Below are 21638 nucleotides of genomic sequence, written 5' to 3'. Positions count from 1 at the left end.
CCTCGACCTCGACCAGCGAACCAGAACGAGCTTCCATTCGTACCAAAAATCTGCCGTCAAACATTTTACTGTAGTTTAGTCTTTGCTTCCAGCATCTTCTTGGCCTTTCTGCTTGTGCCAGTGATTACCGTCGTGCTGCGTTGGACTGAATGAACGATGAGTTTTACTGAGGTTTGACTTCCAGAGCAAGCAGGTGAAAACAGGCAGAGGTGGCTTTATCAAACTCAGGTGAAGGCGCTGCTGAGGCGGGAGGAGCTGAAACCACAGACCGTGGATAAACCCAACTGAACACAAAAGGAGGCAAACTCTGCAAAATAAAACAAGAAGCAAGAAGATTACAGAGCAGGAAAACTCCATGACTAAACAAATACAAACCGACAAATAATGAGGACATAAAATATGATTCTGTCCTACAGTACAGACCAGATCTGTAAAGGAAATGCAGCAGGAGAGAAAAGGCTCAAAGATGTCTTCTAACCCTGTTCAGGACATGTTGTTGTTCTGGTTCTAATCTGCTGATGTGATGAAATGTGTTTTTCTCAGCTGTGTGGAAATCCCAGCAGGTAAACACTGATGTTGGACTGAACTGCGTGGGAGGAGTCTCAGGACTATAAATCCCCACCTGGGCTTCAATCTGAGCAAAGAAGAATCCAGACCCAAATCCAGCATGATGTCCTTCAAAGTGTTCGTCTCTGCAGCAGCTCTGACTCTGCTGGCTGCTTCTGTGGAGTCCTCCTTCAGCGGTGAGCTGTTTTAAAGGCTTTATGTGGTATAAAAGCACCAAACTGACTCTGCTGGCTGCTTCTGTGGAGTCCTCCTTCAGTGGTGAGCTGTTTTAAAGGCTTTATGTGGTATAAAAGCACCAAACTCTGCCTGCTGGCTGCTTCTGTGGAGTCCTCCTTCAGCGGTGAGCTGTTTTAAAGGCTTTATGTGGTATAAAAGCACCAAACTCTGCCTGTTGGCTGCTTCTGTGGAGTCCTCCTTCAGCGGTGAGCTGTTTTAAAGGCTTTATGTGGTATAAAAGCACCAAACTCTGCCTGTTGGCTGCTTCTGTGGAGTCCTCCTTCAGCGGTGAGCTGTTTTAAAGGCTTTATGTGGTATAAAAGCACCAAACTGACTCTGCTGGCTGCTTCTGTGGAGTCCTCCTTCAGTGGTGAGCTGTTTTAAAGGCTTTATGTGGTATAAAAGCACCAAACTCTGCCTGCTGGCTGCTTCTGTGGAGTCCTCCTTCAGCGGTGAGCTGTTTTAAAGGCTTTATGTGGTATAAAAGCACCAAACTCTGCCTGTTGGCTGCTTCTGTGGAGTCCTCCTTCAGCGGTGAGCTGTTTTAAAGGCTTTATGTGGTATAAAAGCACCAAACTGACTCTGCTGGCTGCTTCTGTGGAGTCCTCCTTCAGCGGTGAGCTGTTTTAAAGGCTTTATGTGGTATAAAAGCACCAAACTGACTCTGCTGGCTGCTTCTGTGGAGTCCTCCTTCAGCGGTGAGCTGTTTTAAAGGCTTTATGTGGTATAAAAGCACCAAACTCTGCCTGCTGGCTGCTTCTGTGGAGTCCTCCTTCAGCGGTGAGCTGTTTTAAAGGCTTTATGTGGTATAAAAGCACCAAACTGACTCTGCTGGCTGCTTCTGTGGAGTCCTCCTTCAGCGGTGAGCTGTTTTAAAGGCTTTATGTGGTATAAAAGCACCAAACTGACTCTGCTGGCTGCTTCTGTGGAGTCCTCCTTCAGCGGTGAGCTGTTTTAAAGGCTTTATGTGGTATAAAAGCACCAAACTCTGCCTGCTGGCTGCTTCTGTGGAGTCCTCCTTCAGCGGTGAGCTGTTTTAAAGGCTTTATGTGGTATAAAAGCACCAAACTCTGCCTGCTGGCTGCTTCTGTGGAGTCCTCCTTCAGTGGTGAGCTGTTTTAAAGGCTTTATGTGGTATAAAAGCACCAAACTCTGCCTGCTGGCTGCTTCTGTGGAGTCCTCCTTCAGCGGTGAGCTGTTTTAAAGGCTTTATGTGGTATAAAAGCACCAAACTCTGCCTGCTGGCTGCTTCTGTGGAGTCCTCCTTCAGTGGTGAGCTGTTTTAAAGGCTTTATGTGGTATAAAAGCACCAAACTCTGCCTGCTGGCTGCTTCTGTGGAGTCCTCCTTCAGTGGTGAGCTGTTTTAAAGGCTTTATGTGGTATAAAAGCACCAAACTCTGCCTGCTGGCTGCTTCTGTGGAGTCCTCCTTCAGCGGTGAGCTGTTTTAAAGGCTTTATGTGGTATAAAAGCACCAAACTGACTCTGAAACTCTTGCTCTGACAGAAGGCCGAGACGACTTCGACTACACCCTCTCAGGTCAGGAACTGACGGATCTCTACAACTCTCGGGTGAAGACCATTGAGAGGATGAGGAGGCCGATGGGAAGCAGTTCCTCTGGTTCTGGACCAATAAGCCACTCTGGAGTTCGGTGAGTTAAAAACTCCTGTTTTTACGTTGTTCTCCGCTTCATTTCCACTGCACTGTCCCATTTTACATGGTTTCTTATTGTGTGTGAACACAAATCAAATGTCTTATTATCCACATTATTCACTGTGAGGCAAAGAAGAAACGTGTGAAAGAGATTAAAGCGTCTTTTTCCAGAATAAATGATGCTAAATGCACCTCAGCTCGGGGTGTCTGACTGACCAATCAGATCTTTGGAAGCTAAAGGTTCATTTCTGCAGAGTGACGCTGGACGATGACTCTCAGTGGCTCATCCACAAAGGAGATCGATACGGACGTTCCTCTCAGACGGTGGTGGTCGAGGAAAGGTTCATGAGCTCCAAATGGAAGGTGAGCTGCTCAAACACGTCCAACAGTTAACCTGCAACATCTACAACAAAACTCAGTTACTTCAGTCAAAGAAGCAGTTCGACCAGAACATCTTTGGGTTTTATATCCGGGAGATTTCATGAAATACAACCCAGATCAGAAAAATACGGAAAAACGAGGTGAAAAAAGACACTTTTATGTCATTTCAGACAGTAAGAGGCCAAGATGTTTCATTTAGTTTGTTAAAACACATCCGTTTGTTCCTTTCTGACCCAAGTTGTGTCTGACTGACAACAACAGAGAAGAGTTTAAAGTCTGAAGAAAAGTATGATTCTGACTGAGCCGTACAAACCGCAGGCAGCTGGTTTTTATGGTAAAAACAGGTTTTTATGGTAAAATGTAAACTTCCTCACTGACAGAAATAAACCAAACTGGTAGAATACTGCCCCCTGGTGGTAATGTTCAGGTTCTGTAGAATCAGGAACTTTCAGCTCAGAAAAAAGCATCATTTGACCCAAAGTTTTTTAACCAGACTTCCATTCTCCAGAGTCCTGAAGTGTTTTCTGTCTGCAGAACATCGCTCCCATCGTGAGGTGCAGCGGAACCAAAACAGTTGCAGACTTGGTGGATGCCGGCGGTGCCGTTTACGACGTGTTCTCTGATAACTGCCACCATGCATCTCGCAGAATGAACAAGTGTTAGTTAGCTGTGGAGCTGACAATAAAGATTAAACCTCCCAGAGTGAGTCTGTTCTGTGTAGAAACTGTTTGTATCACATTATTCACCTGGAACATCTGGAACACCTGGAACTCCTGGAACATCTGGAGCACCTGGAACTCCTGGAACATCTGGAACACCTGGAACTCCTGGAACACCTGGAACACCTGGAACTCCTGGAACACCTGGAACTCCTGGAACATCTGGAACACCTGGAGCACCTGGAACATCTGGAGCACCTGGAACACCTGGAGCACCTGGAACACCTGGAGCACCTGGAACACCTGGAGCACCTGGAACACCTGGAACACCTGGAGCACCTGGAACTCCTGGAACATCTGGAGCACCTGGAGCACCTGGAGCACCTGGAACTCCTGGAACACCTAGAACATCTGGAACTCCTGGAACATCTGGAACACCTGGAGCACCTGGAACATCTGGAACTCCTGGAACTCCTGGAACACCTGGAACACCTGGAACATCTGGAACACCTGGAACACCTGGAACATCTGGAGCACCTGGAACTCCTGGAACTCCTGGAACACCTAGAACATCTGGAACACCTGGAACACCTGGAACTCCTGGAACTCCTGGAACATCTTGCTGGTTTCGTCACCTTCACATCAGACCAGGAGATCGAGCCCCGTCAGACACGCTTTCAGCAGTTTCAGTTCTTTGCTCGACGATCCTGACGGTCGCAGCAGTTTAAAACACGAGAATAGAGTTGGTAGATTATAATATAAATATAATATAATTATATATATAATATATAATTATAATAGAGGCGTTAAACGTGGCTCCGATTCCAGAAATATTTCCCAAAAAGTCGGCATGCTGAATAAAATGAATCAGAATCCAGGGAACTTTTTGGAGAATAGAAAACGTTTTAAATGCTGAAACTGAGACGAGTCCTTTGTCCCGACACCTCACCTGTCAGCAGGTAACCTGAAGAACGCCGTCACTGCAGGTTCTTTAAGTCTTTCTCTGACTCCAGAACAACTTTTACTGCATCAGGTTCTACTTTAGCTTCTAAACACAGTGAATCTCTGATAAATAAAAGTTGAACATGTTGAAGGATCATTATGCTCCAGAAATTCGGCTTTTCCAGGATTTTTGGAAAAGGTTTTGACATTAAAAAACAACTCCAAGTATTTCTCCTTTTGTTAGATTATTTTATTATCAGATTCATATGAACACAATCAGGTAATATTAACTGTTAAAATGTATTTGAAAGCATCTCAAACATTAAAGTGCATCACAAGCCAGCCTCAGTCCAGGCAGAAGCAACACAAACCTAAAGGAAAACGTGAAAAGAATCCAAACTTCATCCAGTTAAAAAGGTTAAAACACCAGAAAAGCTTAAAACCAGAACCAGCCTTAACCCAGACTGAGGCTCAGAGGAGTTCTTCTAGAACTGCTGGAAACCCAAAACAGAGTTAAAACTGAACAGATTCATCGGGCTCCACCTGAACCTTCACACCTGGTCATTCAAAAAGTCCTCCTGCACTGCCCCCTAGTGGCTAAACCGTCGGTCCATCAGAGGATGTGGAACCCTCGACTCGCCTCCTTCCGGGCCAGTTCTGGTTGGTTGGTTCTGTTGCTCCTGTCCTTGGTTCTGTAACGAGTTCTCATGAACACACCGTCCTGCAGTCGCAGCTCGTCCTGCGCTCGGATCTCGCTGAGCGCTTCGTTTTCCTCGTCCTCGTGCAGCAGGAACAGCTTCCGCAGGTTGGCGTTCTCCAGGGGCTGGTTCTGGGCTCTCTGCTGGTTCTCTGAGGCCAGCAGCGCCCTCGGAGGCCTGAACCGGTGGACGGCGGACAGCATGGCGTCATACTGCTTCTCACTGGCCCGGTCGCTCCTGAAGATGCGCTTCGGTCGGCCTGCACTCAGCTGGAGGAGCAGCTGGTGCACCAGCGTCCCCTGAAACAAGCTGAACCAGACTTTAGTCACTTTGAAATCAAATTAAACTTCTTTTTGCTCATTTTTAGTTAGTTTAAATGCAAGTTACACTGCTGGAAGAACAATCTACATTTAATGTGGATTTTCTTATTCATCTGTGAGTTATTTACATAGATTTATCTTTAAATTGGGTTTTCACTGCTGAGTTAAATCTTGCTAAAATGTGTACTTTGGGTTTATATTGAATTGAAAATATCTAACCATCTATCACCTATTTTGGGGCAAATAAAGCGTTTTGTGTAGCTTATCCTGGTCAGAGTTCAGTCGAATGATTTGTCTGATATAATTATGAATGATTGTTATCTAAAGCCTGGAAAAACAAGCTAAATGGAGCTAAATTACTGTAAGGCGAGTTTATTTAGTACAATTCAACAACAAAGTGCTTTACAGAGACATTAAAACAGAAGAAATAAAAAGCAGGATTTCAAATTTAAGCAAAAGAAAGAAATAAGAACAATAGATAAAATCAGGAGTTAAAATCTGATTCCGTTTTGAAACTCAAGCTTATTCAAAAGCATCTGAAAATAGATGTTTCTTCAACCTGGACTTAAATCCTGAGAGTTTCAGCTGATCTGAGGCTTTCTGGGAGTTTGTTCCAGACATGTGGAGCATAGAAGCTGAATGCAGCTCCTCCAGGTCTGGTTCTGACTCTGGGAACTGATAAAGAACCGGATCCAGATGACCTGAGGGGTCTGGGAGGTTCATAGTGGGTCAGGAGGTCAGAGGTCAGAGCTTTATGGACCAGCATCAGAACCTTAAAGTCTATCCTCTGATGGACCGGCATCAGAACTTTAAAGTCTATCCTCTGATGGAGCAGCATCAGAACTTTAAATAAACATACTTTTACACTGGCCCGTAAGTGTTAAAAACCGACTCAACTTTTGGCTTAAAGGGACCTTTTAAATGCATTTTCTTTTTTATTTAAAGCTTCAGACGTTGGACTCTGAGATCATATAGCCGCCCGCATCAGATCCAAGTCCCTGATGTTAGCTACAAAGAGCTTAATGGAGCGGCTCCATCTACTTGAATGCTCTTGCAAAGGCTTCTGTCCCAACTGGGTCCCTCCGTTGGTCCCAGGATTGTCGTCTAGCAGCTCCTACACCACGCCTAAGACAATCCAAACTCTGTTCATGTGTCGTCCCACGATGGTGGAATGACCTACCGAGCGCTACCAGAACAGGGGCGTCCCTGTCTATCTTCAAGAAGCTCCTGAAAACCCAGCTCTTCAGAGAGCATCTCCTATCCCAGCACTTACCTTGTACTTCCCTCCCCCCTCTATCTCTGCACTTTATCTTTCTGCTCTTCCTTCTATGCCTGCACCCTATCTCTGCTCTGTCCCCTCTGACAGAGTCGGACTCCTGGGTTCCTTCTATGGAGCTTATTGTTAGCTTATTGTTAGCTTATTGTTAGCTTTTTGTTAGCTTATTGTTAGCTTATTGTTAGCTTATTGTTAGCTTATTGTTAGCTTTGATGTTAGCTTATTGTTAGCTTATTGTTAGCTTTTTGTTAGCTTATTGTTAGCTTATTGTTAGCTTATTGTTAGCTTATTGTTAGCTTATTGTTAGCTTATTGTTAGCTTTGATGTTAGCTTATTGTTAGCTTATTGTTAGCTTTTTGTTAGCTTATTGTTAGCTTTTTGTTAGCTTATTGTTAGCTTATTGTTAGCTTATTGTTAGCTTATTGTTAGCTTTGATGTTAGCTTATTGTTAGCTTATTGTTAGCTTTTTGTTAGCTTATTGTTAGCTTATTGTTAGCTTATTGTTAGCTTATTGTTAGCTTATTGTTAGCTTTGATGTTAGCTTATTGTTAGCTTATTGTTAGCTTTTTGTTAGCTTTTTGTTAGCTTATTGTTAGCTTATTGTTAGCTTATTGTTAGCTTATTGTTAGCTTTGATGTTAGCTTATTGTTAGCTTATTGTTAGCTTTTTGTTAGCTTATTGTTAGCTTATTGTTAGCTTATTGTTAGCTTATTGTTAGCTTATTGTTAGCTTATTGTTAGCTTTGATGTTAGCTTATTGTTAGCTTATTGTTAGCTTTTTGTTAGCTTATTGTTAGCTTATTGTTAGCTTATTGTTAGCTTATTGTTAGCTTTGATGTTAGCTTATTGTTAGCTTATTGTTAGCTTTTTGTTAGCTTATTGTTAGCTTATTGTTAGCTTATTGTTAGCTTATTGTTAGCTTTTTATAGAGCTGTTATATCTTCATCTGTAAGTTGGATAAAAGCGTCTGATAAATACAGAAACATATGATTCTGACGGGTCTCACCGTGCGATCTCCGGCTCCGGCAGAGGTCGGCCCAGCAGCTGGTTCAGCTTCATGCTGTCAGTCAGGCACGCCTGCCACTGGTTGATGGCATGAGTCACATCTGCCCTCTGAATACAGCTGTTGGCTTTACTTGATAGGTTTCTTTCTGCCTGCAAAGCTGCACAAAACGCTCCACAGTAAACAGCTGAACCACAGAAACTAGAGCCCAGACATGCCATCGACTGACAAAGAACTGAATTAGCTTGTTCAAAATCAGGAAAAGAAAGAACTACAGGCTACGTTTAGTTTTAATAGTTTAATAGTTTTAATAAACTAAGAACCACAAACAAAGACAATTTGTTCTTTATGTCGTGGTTATTCTTTCAGATACTAAAATACCTCCAGAGTTGGGGAATAAGTCAGCTGCAAACTAACAGTTTGTCACGAGATCTTTTAATGCAACAATTACTTCAAAAAAATACTGAGAACCTTTGTTTACCTGCCCTGGTTCTGGTTACCTGCCCTGGTTCTGTTTACCTCCTCTGGTTCTGTTTACCTGCCCTGGTTCTGGTTCTGGTTACCTGCCCTGGTTCTGTTTACCTCCTCTGGTTCTGGTTACCTGCCCTGGTTCTGGTTACCTGGTTCTGGTTACCTGCTCTGGTTCTGGTTCTGGTTACCTGCCCTGGTTCTGTTTACCTGCCCTGGTTCTGGTTCTGGTTACCTGCCCTGGTTCTGTTTACCTCCTCTGGTTCTGTTTACCTGCCCTGGTTCTGGTTCTGGTTACCTGCCCTGGTTCTGTTTACCTCCTCTGGTTCTGTTTACCTGCTCTGGTTCTGGTTACCTGCCCTGGTTCTGTTTACCTCCTCTGGTTCTGTTTACCTGCCCTGGTTCTGGTTCTGGTTACCTGCCCTGGTTCTGTTTACCTGCCCTGGTTCTGGTTCTGTTTACCTGCCCTGGTTCTGGTTCTGGTTACCTGCTCTGGTTCTGGTTACCTGCCCTGGTTCTGTTTACCTCCTCTGGTTCTGTTTACCTGCCCTGGTTCTGGTTCTGGTTACCTTCCCTGGTTCTGTTTACCTCCTCTGGTTCTGTTTACCTGCCCTGGTTCTGTTTACCTCCTCTGGTTCTGTTTACCTGCCCTGGTTCTGGTTCTGGTTACCTGCCCTGGTTCTGTTTACCTGCCCTGGTTCTGGTTCTGTTTACCTGCCCTGGTTCTGGTTCTGGTTACCTGCTCTGGTTCTGGTTACCTGCCCTGGTTCTGTTTACCTCCTCTGGTTCTGTTTACCTGCCCTGGTTCTGGTTCTGGTTACCTTCCCTGGTTCTGTTTACCTGCCCTGGTTCTGGTTCTGTTTACCTGCCCTGGTTCTGGTTCTGTTTACCTGCTCTGGTTCTGTTTACCTGCCCTGGTTCTGGTTCTGTTTACCTGCCCTGGTTCTGGTTCTGTTTACCTCCTCTGGTTCTGTTTTCCTCCTCTGGTTCTGTTTACCTGCCCTGGTTCTGTTTACCTGCCCTGGTTCTGGTTCTGGTTACCTGCCCTGGTTCTGTTTACCTGCCCTGGTTCTGGTTCTGTTTACCTGCCCTGGTTCTGGTTCTGGTTACCTGCTCTGGTTCTGACCCTCTCCCCGGAGCTCATCCCCAGCAGCAGGGCCTTCAGCAGCCTCTGGTCCGGAGGAGGCTCAGCCCTCTGCAGCCAGTAGCAGGTAGCAGCCACCGGCAGTTTGAGCTCAGGCCCCAGAAGCCTCAGAGAGTCCTCAGTCACCCCCAGAGCCTCCAGTAGGACCTGCAGCCGCTCCGAAGGCTCCATCTGCAGCCCCCGCCCAGCAGGAGAAGAGTTAAATCTTTATTCCCCCCCAATGGAGAGTAATAAACAGAAGAAGCATCACCTCAGGCAGAGAGCTGAGTGAGATCTGCTCGGTGAGGCTGCTGAAGGATGGTTTCACAGGGATGAACGTCAGCCTGAGGCCATCTCGGTCCCTCTCCACCACCTGCTGCGGCCCCCCTCTGCCCAGCAGCAGCCCGTACATCAGCTGCCGGAGCGGCCTGGAGGTCAGGTTACAGCTGGGCAGGTCTGCGTGATCCACGGCGGTGCGGAGGCTCAATCTCTGCAGCAGCAGCACGTCCAGGATGTCTGAGGTGAGCCGGGCCTGGGTCAGAGGCAGCCGAGTCCAGGGTGGGATCAGAGCCAGGTCCTGCAGGAGAGAGCGGCGTTAGCAGGTTATAACTGGGCCAAGTCCAGGTTATAACTGAGCCAAGTCCAGGTTATAACTGAGCCAAGTCCAGGGTGGGATCAGAGCCAGGTCCTGCAGGAGAGAGCGGCGTTAGCAGGTTATAACTGGGCCAAGTCCAGGTTATAACTGGGCCAAGTCCAGGTTATAACTGGGCCAAGTCCAGGTAATAACTGGGCCAAGTCCAGGTTATAACTGGGCCAAGTCCAGGTAATAACTGGGCCAAGTCCAGGTTATAACTGAGCCAAGTCCAGGGTGGGATCAGAGCCAGGTCCTGCAGGAGAGAGCGGCGTTAGCAGGTTATAACTGGGCCAAGTCCAGGTTATAACTGGGCCAAGTCCAGGTTATAACTGGGCCAAGTCCAGGTAATAACTGGGCCAAGTCCAGGTTATAACTGGGCCAAGTCCAGGTTATAACTGGGCCAAGTCCAGGTTATAACTGGGCCAAGTCCAGGGTGGGATCAGAGCCAGGTCCTGCAGGAGAGAGCGGCGTTAGCAGGTAATAACTGGGCCAAGTCCAGGTTATAACTGAGCCAAGTCCAGGGTGGGATCAGAGCCAGGTCCTGCAGGAGAGAGCGGCGTTAGCAGGTTATAACTGAGCCAAGTCCAGGTTATAACTGAGCCAAGTCCAGGTTATAACTGGGCCAAGTCCAGGGTGGGATCAGAGCCAGGTCCTGCAGGAGAGAGCGGCGTTAGCAGGTAATAACTGGGCCAAGTCCAGGTTATAACTGAGCCAAGTCCAGGGTGGGATCAGAGCCAGGTCCTGCAGGAGAGAGCGGCGTTAGCAGGTTATAACTGGGCCAAGTCCAGGTTATAACTGAGCCAAGTCCAGGTTATAACTGGGCCAAGTCCAGGGTGGGATCAGAGCCAGGTCCTGCAGGAGAGAGCGGCGTTAGCAGGTAATAACTGGGCCAAGTCCAGGTTATAACTGGGCCAAGTCCAGGGTGGGATCAGAGCCAGGTCCTGCAGGAGAGAGCAGCGTTAGCAGGTTATAACTGGGCCAAGTCCAGGTTATAACTGAGCCGAGTCCAGGTTATAACTGGGCCAAGTCCAGGGTGGGATCAGAGCCAGGTCCTGCAGGAGAGAGCGGCTTTAACAGGTTATAACTGAGCCAAGTCCAGGTTATAACTGGGCCAAGTCCAGGGTGGGATCAGAGCCAGGTCCTGCAGGAGAGAGCAGCGTTAGCAGGTTATAACTGGGCCAAGTCCAGGTTATAACTGGGCCAAGTCCAGGGTGGGATCAGAGCCAGGTCCTGCAGGAGAGAGCGGCGTTAGCAGGTTATAACTGGGCCAAGTCCAGGTTATAACTGAGCCAAGTCCAGGGTGGGATCAGAGCCAGGTCCTGCAGGAGAGAGCAGCGTTAGCAGGTAATAACTGAGCCAAGTCCAGGTTATAACTGGGCCAAGTCCAGGTTATAACTGGGCCAAGTCCAGGTTATAACTGGGCCAAGTCCAGGTTATAACTGGGCCAAGTCCAGGTTATAACTGGGCCAAGTCCAGGGTGGGATCAGAGCCAGGTCCTGCAGGAGAGAGCGGCGTTAGCAGGTAATAACTGGGCCAAGTCCAGGTTATAACTGGGCCAAGTCCAGGTTATAACTGGGCCAAGTCCAGGTTATAACTGGGCCAAGTCCAGGTTATAACTGAGCCAAGTCCAGGTTATAACTGGGCCAAGTCCAGGTTATAACTGAGCCAAGTCCAGGGTGGGATCAGAGCCAGGTCCTGCAGGAGAGAGCGGCGTTAGCAGGTAATAACTGAGCCAAGTCCAGGTTATAACTGGGCCAAGTCCAGGTTATAACTGGGCCAAGTCCAGGTTATAACTGGGCCAAGTCCAGGTTATAACTGAGCCAAGTCCAGGTTATAACTGGGCCAAGTCCAGGTAATAACTGGGCCAAGTCCAGGGTGGGATCAGAGCCAGGTCCTGCAGGAGAGAGCGGCGTTAGCAGGTTATAACTGAGCCAAGTCCAGGTAATAACTGAGCCAAGTCCAGGTTATAACTGAGCCAAGTCCAGGTTATAACTGGGCCAAGTCCAGGTAATAACTGGGCCAAGTCCAGGTTATAACTGGGCCAAGTCCAGGTAATAACTGGGCCAAGTCCAGGTTATAACTGGGCCAAGTCCAGGGTGGGATCAGAGCCAGGTCCTGCAGGAGAGAGCGGCGTTAGCAGGTAATAACTGGGCCAAGTCCAGGTTATAACTGGGCCAAGTCCAGGGTGGGATCAGAGCCAGGTCCTGCAGGAGAGAGCGGCGTTAGCAGGTTATAACTGAGCCAAGTCCAGGTAATAACTGAGCCAAGTCCAGGTTATAACTGAGCCAAGTCCAGGTTATAACTGGGCCAAGTCCAGGTAATAACTGGGCCAAGTCCAGGTTATAACTGGGCCAAGTCCAGGGTGGGATCACAGCCAGGTCCTGCAGGAGAGAGCAGCTTTAACAGGTTATAACTGAGCCAAGTCCAGGTTATAACTGGGCCAAGTCCAGGGTGGGATCAGAGCCAGGTCCTGCAGGAGAGAGCGGCTTTAACAGGTTATAACTGAGCCAAGTCCAGGTTATAACTGGGCCAAGTCCAGGTTATAACTGAGCCAAGTCCAGGTAATAACTGAGCCAAGTCCAGGTTATAACTGGGCCAAGTCCAGGTTATAACTGAGCCAAGTCCAGGTAATAACTGGGCCAAGTCCAGGTTATAACTGGGCCAAGTCCAGGGTGGGATCAGAGCCAGGTCCTGCAGGAGAGAGCAGCTTTAACAGGTTATAACTGGGCCAAGTCCAGGGTATAACTGGGCCAAGTCCAGGGTGGGATCAGAGCCAGGTCCTGCAGGAGAGAGCAGCTTTAACAGGTTATAACTGCGCTACACTTTGAGTTTAATTAGTTTACCTGCACCCTGTGGCGTAACCACGCATTCTTTGGGGGGTCGTGTCCCCCCCAATATACAGAAGAAAACATGTAAAATGCATGTTCTCCTTTTATGAACCCTGTCAAGGGATCGGTCTCTTGTTATGTCTTATTTATTTTCAGTTTATTTCCGTGTGTTACCGTGGTAACGGCAGCGGCTCTCCTTATCTTTACGTTGGACTTCTACTTTTGACGGAGCCGCTGCTCAACAGAGCAGATTGTACCAGAACAGGAAATCCAACACAGAATCAACAAAATAAACTTCCGCCCCCTTTCAAAATAAAAAAACTTAAAACAAAAATAACATTAGACTATTAGACTTTTCATTGTTAATGCACATTTTGAGACATTGACACAATAGAAATGAACCTGGACTTAAAAGTCCTCGGCACATTTTTTGTTAAAGGAAAAGTCTGTAATTTGTTACATCATTAGTTGTCCTTATTAAAATATTTCCATAAACATGCTTTGGGTATTTGGTCGTTTTCCATTGGAAGCTGTCCTATTTGCTACAGAACTACTGGAAGAGCATAACTGTAATTGGTAGGTGTGTTTAAGGTCAGTAAACAGGAAGCAACTAACCAAAACAAAGTGGGGGGGCAGTCACTGTCTCGGAGAAATTACACTATTCCTTTAGATGTGAACTTACATGGTCAATGTAGTCCTCTAAACTATGTTCTAAATGTCCAATTTTTCATATATGAATAAAGAATTGTAGATAATGCACTCAACAATTCTGTTTTTCTTGGACCCCCCCAATGTCTAAACCATGGTTACGCCCTTGGCTGCAGCACAAATGAAAGAAGTTCATGAACACACAGACTATTCTTTGATCAGGCAGGAAATAAGCTCCAGTTACAGCTCATCCGGTTCCTTTAACCAGGTGTTCTGGTGTGATTTATATGAAAAAATAAATGCAAAAATCCTGAAAACAACCTGAAAAGTGAAAGGTTTCGTTACCTCGCCCACAGCTGGAAACAGAGGTGCCACCCCGTGGATAAAGAACTTCCTCAGAGTGCTGGGACCCAGCTTATACTCCTCCATCCCCCGGTACAACGTCTGCAGCACCTCCTTCTCGCTGGTCTCGCTCAGGTTTCCCATCAGCCCCAGCGCCGCCTCTATGGCGTCCTGAGGCTGCTGGAAGGCCCTCAGCCAGCAGAGCAGCCCCTCCAGGCGGCTGGTCCTCTCGCTGCCTGCTGGAGCAAACTGCGCCCAGCTGATCCCCTTCAGCTTCACGTAGTCGTTCCCAGCTAAGGTGGCGAAGGTGGGCAGGAGTTGGCGCTGGATTCCGAAGAAGACGCAGAAGCTGGAGGCGTAGTACCTCCTACAGGGGATGTAGCTCCGGGAGCCGCTCTGCGTCGCCTCCTGCCATCTGAAGTGAGAGATGGGCAGCAGCCCTGCTGGCAGGTTGAAGATGTAGAAGTCACTGTCGTTGGAGAGAACCGGGCAGCTCCATTCAGTGGCCAGGGCGGCTATCTCCTGGTCAGCCTCTGCGAAGCACTGGGCCACCGGAACCTCCAGCCGGGCCAGCGTCTGTCGGAACACGTAGCGGGCCAGCTGGGGGAGGATGTTCTCCTGCCTGCCGCTCAGCGCTGCTTGATGGGCTTTGTGGATCCTTTGCTCGGCTCTCTGCGTCACTGTTTCCAGCTTCTTGTCTGTTTGATCCGAACCTCCGTCCAGAACCACGTACGGCGTGATGCCGCAGGTTCTGAGGGCTGCGATGAACCTCTCCGTCTCCTCCTCGAAGGCAGCATACTCGCCACCGTGGTTCTGGTCCAGCCCTGAAAGACGGCACACAAACATGAGGAAACTCTCAAACTGTTAACCCCTCAGACAGACCCCGTGACCTCTGACCCCGCAGACGGAGCCCCGTGACCTCTGACCCCTCAGACGGACACCCCGTGACCTCTGACCCCTCAGACGGACCCCGTGACCTCTGACCCCTCAGACGGACCCCCGTGACTTCTGACCCCTCAGACGGACCCCGTGACCTCTGACCCCTCAGACGGACCCCCGTGACTTCTGACCCTTCAGACGGACACCCCGTGACCTCTGACCCCGCAGACTGACCCCTCAGACCTCTGACCCCTCAAACAGAGCCCCGTGACCTCTGACCCTTCAGACGGACCCCGTGACCTCTGACCCCGCAGACTGACCCCTCAGACCTCTGACCCCTCAGACTGACCCCGTGACCTCTGGCCTCTACAGAGCAGAATATCATTAAAGCATTCAAGGAATCTGGAGGAGTTTCAGTGTAAAGGACGAGGGAGCAAGCCTAAGCTGGACCCCGTGACCTCTGACCCCTCAGACGCTGCATCAAGAACCGTCATTCATCAGCAGCTGATAGAAGCACATGGACAAGGGAATACTGTGGAAACCTTTGTCCAGCACCACAATACAGAGTTCCATTCACAAGCTTTACTGTGCAGGAAAGAAGCCTGATGTTAACCTCGTCCACTTCTCTGGGCTCGGAGGCGTCTGGGATGGACCGTCACACGGTGGAAACGTGTGCTGTGGTCAGACCCATCAGTATTCCACATCTTTGTTGGAAGAAATGGAGCAAAGAGCAAAAGCAGCATCCAGCCTGCTGTCAGCAGCCAGTCCCTGCAGCCAGGCTCTGTGATGGTATGGGGTTGGATCAGGGGGCAAAGCTCATTTCCACTTCTGTGACGGCAGCATTAATGCAGAAAAGTTCACTGAGATTTTACAGCAACAGATGCTGCCTTCAAGGCCACATCTTTTCCTGGGACGTCCCAGCATTGTTCAAGCAGACCATGGAAAACCACATTCTGCCACAGTCCAAAGGCCTGGCTGAGGAAGAAGAGGTACGGGTGCTGGACTGGCTGCCTGCAGTCCTGACCTGTCCCCAGCAGAGAAACAACCACCCCCCCGCACTGCTGCACACCTTAAGACCTGTTTAAGGAGGAATGGGACAAAATAACAGCTGGAACTCTGCATCACCTGGTTTCCTCAGAGTCAGAACGGCTTTAAGTGTTGGCAGAAGGAAACAAAGTGGGGAAAGGTTCACTTTATGGGATGCTGCAGGTCTGAGGTGTAGAAATGATGTTTGTTACCAGATTAAATGAAGCTGAGACTCAACAGGAAAATAACTTGGCTCCTGTTTCTGTTGCTGACTCACTTTTACCAGCCATAACTCTCCTTTATCACAGGGATCGTGGCGTTCTCCACCTCGACCAATGACATCATAAACTTTATGACATCTTTATTATTCATGCTGAAACAAACAATTTATCACAGATTATATCCACTCCAGCTGCACAGAGGTCAGAATAAACTGTCCTGGGAGGTGAATTTATCTCTGGTTTCTATCAAACAACAAACATAAAACATTGTTTATCGCAGTTATCAGGGTGGGGAAGGAGGGTTCACCCTGGACAGATCTCATATAAAACACAGATATGACCAGGTTTCAGGAAGCATTTCAGTGCTGAGCAAATCCGTGCACGTGTGCACGTGTGCGTGGAGAGTATAGAGAACTGTTTGTAAGTGTGGTGCTCAATTATCTGGAAGCTGTACGGTTAATTCAGGTGTGCTTCGAGGTTCTTTTTATGGCCACAAGAATGAGAAGAAGAAGAGAAGCGCTGCTCTGAGGGTCAAAGAAGAAGAAGAGAAGCGCTGCTCTGAGGGTCAAAGAAGAAGAAGAGAAGCGCTGCTCTGAGGAGTCAAAGAAGAAGAAGAGAAGCGCTGCTCTGAGGGTCAAAGAAGAAGAAGAGAAGCGCTGCTCTGAGGAGTCAAAGAAGAAGAAGAGAAGCGCTGCTCTGAGGCGTCAAAGAAGAAGAAGAGAAGCGCTGCTCTGAGGAGTCAAAGAAGAAGAAGAGAAGCGCTGCTCTGAGGAGTCAAAGAAGAAGAAGAGAAGCGCTGCTCTGAGGGTCAAAGAAGAAGAAGAGAAGCGCTGCTCTGAGGGTCAAAGAAGAAGAAGAGAAGCGCTGCTCTGAGGAGTCAAAGAAGAAGAAGAGAAGCGCTGCTCTGAGGCGTCAAAGAAGAAGAAGAGAAGCGCTGCTCTGAGGGTCAAAGAAGAAGAAGAGAAGCGCTGCTCTGAGGAGTCAAAGAAGAAGAAGAGAAGCGCTGCTCTGAGGGTCAAAGAAGAAGAAGAGAAGCGCTGCTCTGAGGAGTCAAAGAAGAAGAAGAGAAGCGCTGCTCTGAGGGTCAAAGAAGAAGAAGAGAAGCGCTGCTCTGAGGGTCAAAGAAGAAGAAGAGAAGCGCTGCTCTGAGGAGTCAAAGAAGAAGAAGAGAAGCGCTGCTCTGAGGCGTCAAAGAAGAAGAAGAGAAGCGCTGCTCTGAGGGTCAAAGAAGAAGAAGAGAAGCGCTGCTCTGAGGAGTCAAAGAAGAAGAAGAGAAGCGCTGCTCTGAGGGTCAAAGAAGAAGAAGAGAAGCGCTGCTCTGAGGGTCAAAGAAGAAGAAGAGAAGCGCTGCTCTGAGGAGTCAAAGAAGAAGAAGAAAGGGTTTGTGGGAAGTTTGAGATTTGAGATGATTTATCATATTTGTTATGAAATGTAAGAAAAGACACATCGTGTTCACAGTAAACTCCGGACAGATGGAGGCAGAAATCCAGAATAAACGCTGCAGGAAATCACTGAAGATGGTTGTTATCTTCAACTTGATCACTAGCTGTCAGTAAATGTCGGACTATTTATTATATCCTTCCATCCATTTTCTATACCGTCAATCCGTTACTCGGGTGGGGGGGGGGCTGGAGCCCATCCCAGCAGTCCTATTTATTATTTATAGGGAGTCTTTTCTCTCCTGTCACATACCAGAGCACATTAAGAACAATGCTGGAGTGACGCAGAAATGTGACGCAGAAATGTGAGGGGAGGGGCCACCACCTTCCACCTGATCAACCTGAAACTCGTCCTTCTGAACACCTAAATCTGTCTAAACAGCAACTCTTTGCACTTCTTACTGTTTACTCTTTGTTTTTTGGGTTTCTCCAGAAAAACTCATTCTAAAGTTGATCAGAACTGATCTTTTATGTAAATAAAAGTGTACTAAATGTAAATAAAAATGTAATAAATGTAAGTAAAAGTGTACTAAATGTAAATAAAAATGTAATAAATGTAAGTAAAAGTGTACTAAATGTAAATAAAAGTGTACTAAATGTAAGTAAAAGTGTACTAAATGTAAATAAAAGTGTACTAAATGTAAATAAAAATGTAATAAATGTAAGTAAAAGTGTACTAAATGTAAATAAAAATGTAATAAATGTAAGTAAAAGTGTACTAAATGTAAATAAAAGTGTACTAAATGTAAGTAAAAGTGTACTAAATGTAAATAAAAGTGTACTAAATGTAAGTAAAAGTGTACTAAATGTAAATAAAAGTGTACTAAATGTAAATAAAAGTATAATAAATGTAAATAAAAGTGTACTAAATGTAATAAATGTAAATAAAAGTGTACTAAATGTAAATAAAAGTGTAATAAATGTAATAAATGTAAATAAAAGTGTAATAAATGTAAATAAAAGTGTACTACATCATGAGGTTCTGCTTTCTGTGATGTAGCAACAGCTGGCTCCGGATGAGTTTCACTTCACTGAAACCCAGACTGAAGGAAACAGCGCTTCAAACATGAAGTTCACTCAGAGCTGCTCCCGGGAATTAAATCACAAACTTCCTGCATCAAAAATACGTTCAAAAACTCTAATTAATGAATAAAGTAAATAATCATCTGATGGATCTGAAAGTTTCGCAGTTTGACCAAACTCAGGATGAGTTGTTGGATCATTCCTCGGCTCAGAAGAAAGTTTCTCTCCTCTGGTGTAAACCGGGTTCCCTCCTGTGTCGCTTCAGAGCTGCGGAGCGGACTCACCTGAGCGGAAGTAGAGCAGGTAAACCAGGTTGCAGCCGTCGATCACCAGCCGGCTCCGGCAGAACTCAGCCTCCCGGTACACCCTGCTGCGGGCGTCCAGCAGAGAAGCCAGGCCCGTGACACCCATCCTCGGTCTGCGGAGCGCGCATCGCCGCCGCTCTTATAAGGACGGAGCGCGTGGCCGGTGTGGTTCCTTAAGTTTCATTTTCCTGACATCACAGGATCGGCTGCTTCTCAAGTGTCGGAGAAAAATATTAAATATGTCCGCAAACAGCCGCGCGAGCCAGGAGCTCACCTGAAGGTCTGCGCACGCGCAGAAACCTGAAGACTCTGCAGGTCTGAAGAGATGAAGTTTTTACCGAGTTAAAGACAGAACCAGAGCAGATCAGAACCAGAACCAGATCAGATCAGAGCAGAACCAGAGCAGAACCAGAACCAGAACAGAGCAGAACCAGAACAGATCAGAACAGAACAGAACCAGAGCAGAACCAGAGCAGATCAGAGCAGAACAAAACAGAACAGATCAGAACCAGAGCAGAACAGAACAGAACAGAACAGAACAGAACCAGAGCAGATCAGAGCAGAACAAAACAGAACAGAACAGAACCAGAGCAGAACCAGAGCAGATCAGAGCAGAACAGAACAGAACCAGAGCAGATCAGAGCAGAACAGAACAGAACAGAACAGAACAGATCAGAACCAGAGCAGATCAGAGCAGATCAGAACAGAACAGAACAGAACAGAACAGAACCAGAGCAGAACCAGATCAGAACAGAACAGAACAGAACCAGAACAGAACAGAACCAGATCAGATCAGATCAGATCAGATCAGATCAGAACCAGAACAGATCAGATCAGAACAGAACCAGAACCAGAACCAGAGCAGATCAGATCAGAACCAGCTGTTGAGGCTTTGGAAATAAAAGTGAAACTCAGAATCATTTCTCTCTAAACGCTGTTAGGTAATAAGTCTGCAGCTCGTGAACTTGACCACTAGATGGCGGTAATGGCCGCACACAGTTAAATGTGCTCCGTTTGAATCTTCTTCCGCTTTTTGCTGGTTCCGATCAGACAACTTTAGATGTTCAGATTTTAAATAAGCGCTCAGAGAGCAGCTGAAGTGTCCCAGAAACAGAACCTCATGTTTCTAAAACTAAAACTAAACTGATTCAGAGAAGAAGAAGCTTCAGTGCAGCCTGTTGGGTTCCTGAGCCTCATGTTCTGCTGGCTCCGTAGGAACTGGATTCATCTGGACCTTATGGATCTGGATCTGTGAAGCGGCCTGGGATGGTATTGGCTGTGATTTGGCGCTTTATAAATGAATTGAATGAACTTTCTATTAATGGTTAAATGATTAATTCTGAACATCCTGAAGGTCCATTACTGCAGAGTTCTGGGTCAGACTTCCGGGTGTAAAACAGGCTGAAGGTGGACCCAAAGTGCGTGAACTTTCTTTACAGCAGATTTATAAAGCTGAGCTACATCTTTATTCAACTTTATGCACAAACCTGATTTCCTTTGAATGGATGCAGACACTCCCAGAATGTTTTATAAAGACAGATAAATACAGATAAAATGAAGTTTTACTGAATATAATGAATATTAGCCTGAGGCACTCATCGGTGAATCAGATTAAAGTCTGATCTCAGATCTGTTGAATTAAAAGAATAACATTTAATCTGCTGTCAGCTCAGAGCAAAAAGGTTAAAAGAATCGATCACATCACATCAGGGCCACGGTGCCTCAGGGCCACGGTGCATCAGGGCCACGGTGCGTCACATCAGGGCCACGGTGCGTCAGGGCCACGGTGCATCAGGGCCACGGTGCATCAGGGCCACGGTGCCTCAGGGCCACGGTGCTTCAGGGCCACGGTGCGTCAGGGCCACGGTGCGTCAGGGCCACGGTGCCTCAGGGCCACGGTGCCTCAGGGCCACGGTGCCTCAGGGCCACGGTGCGTCAGGGCCACGGTGCATCAGGGCCACGGTGCATCAGGGCCACGGTGCCTCAGGGCCACGGTGCCTCAGGGCCACGGTGCGTCACATCAGGGCCACGGTGCTTCAGGGCCACGGTGCGTCAGGGCCACGGTGCGTCAGGGCCACGGTGCCTCAGGGCCACGGTGCCTCAGGGCCACGGTGCCTCAGGGCCACGGTGCCTCAGGGCCACGGTGCGTCAGGGCCACGGTGCCTCAGGGCCACGGTGCGTCAGGGCCACGGTGCCTCAGGGCCACGGTGCCTCAGGGCCACGGTGCGTCAGGGCCACGGTGCCTCAGGGCCACGGTGCGTCAGGGCCACGGTGCGTCAGGGCCACGGTGCCTCAGGGCCACGGTGCATCAGGGCCACGGTGCCTCAGGGCCACGGTGCGTCAGGGCCACGGTGCCTCAGGGCCACGGTGCGTCAGGGCCACGGTGCCTCAGGGCCACGGTGCCTCAGGGCCACGGTGCGTCAGGGCCACGGTGCCTCAGGGCCACGGTGCGTCAGGGCCACGGTGCGTCAGGGCCACGGTGCCTCAGGGCCACGGTGCATCAGGGCCACGGTGCCTCAGGGCCACGGTGCCTCAGGGCCACGGTGCGTCAGGGCCACGGTGCCTCAGGGCCACGGTGCGTCAGGGCCACGGTGCCTCAGGGCCACGGTGCCTCAGGGCCACGGTGCGTCAGGGCCACGGTGCCTCAGGGCCACGGTGCGTCAGGGCCACGGTGCGTCAGGGCCACGGTGCGTCAGGGCCACGGTGCGTCAGGGCCACGGTGCCTCAGGGCCACGGTGCATCAGGGCCACGGTGCCTCAGGGCCACGGTGCGTCAGGGCCACGGTGCGTCAGGGCCACGGTGCCTCAGGGCCACGGTGCCTCAGGGCCACGGTGCGTCAGGGCCACGGTGCCTCAGGGCCACGGTGCGTCAGGGCCACGGTGCCTCAGGGCCACGGTGCCTCAGGGCCACGGTGCGTCAGGGCCACGGTGCCTCAGGGCCACGGTGCGTCAGGGCCACGGTGCGTCAGGGCCACGGTGCGTCAGGGCCA

The 21638-nt window shown here is 48.5% G+C and overlaps 2 protein-coding genes across 2 annotated transcripts; one reads left to right on the top strand and one right to left on the bottom strand.

Moving 5' to 3' along the window:
• Nucleotides 1-622: 622 nt before the first annotated feature.
• Nucleotides 623-3518, top strand: LOC140315873 (uncharacterized). The gene is made up of 4 exons (XM_072393466.1): nt 623-743; nt 2289-2433; nt 2690-2798; nt 3351-3518. The coding sequence occupies exons 1-4, from the start codon at nt 668-670 to the stop codon at nt 3477-3479; spliced, it is 459 nt and encodes a 152-aa protein (XP_072249567.1). The 5' UTR covers nt 623-667; the 3' UTR covers nt 3480-3518.
• A 1158-nt stretch (nt 3519-4676) lies between these two features.
• aste1a (asteroid homolog 1a) lies at nt 4677-18755 on the bottom strand. Its single transcript, XM_072393465.1, has 6 exons — nt 18629-18755; nt 13760-14580; nt 9576-9881; nt 9292-9496; nt 7717-7873; nt 4677-5424 (listed from the first exon to the last, which is right to left on the bottom strand). The coding sequence occupies exons 1-6, from the start codon at nt 18753-18755 to the stop codon at nt 5031-5033; spliced, it is 2010 nt and encodes a 669-aa protein (XP_072249566.1). The 3' UTR covers nt 4677-5030.
• Between the last annotated feature and the right edge of the window lie 2883 nt (nt 18756-21638).

This window comes from Leuresthes tenuis, unplaced genomic scaffold (genome assembly GCF_036924035.1).
Source record: "Leuresthes tenuis unplaced genomic scaffold, fLeuTen1.0.hap1 SCAF_10, whole genome shotgun sequence".
Lineage (NCBI taxonomy): Eukaryota > Metazoa > Chordata > Actinopteri > Atheriniformes > Atherinopsidae > Leuresthes > Leuresthes tenuis.
Note: the sequence above shows the minus strand (reverse complement) of the source record. Positions and strands in the feature narration are given on the sequence as shown.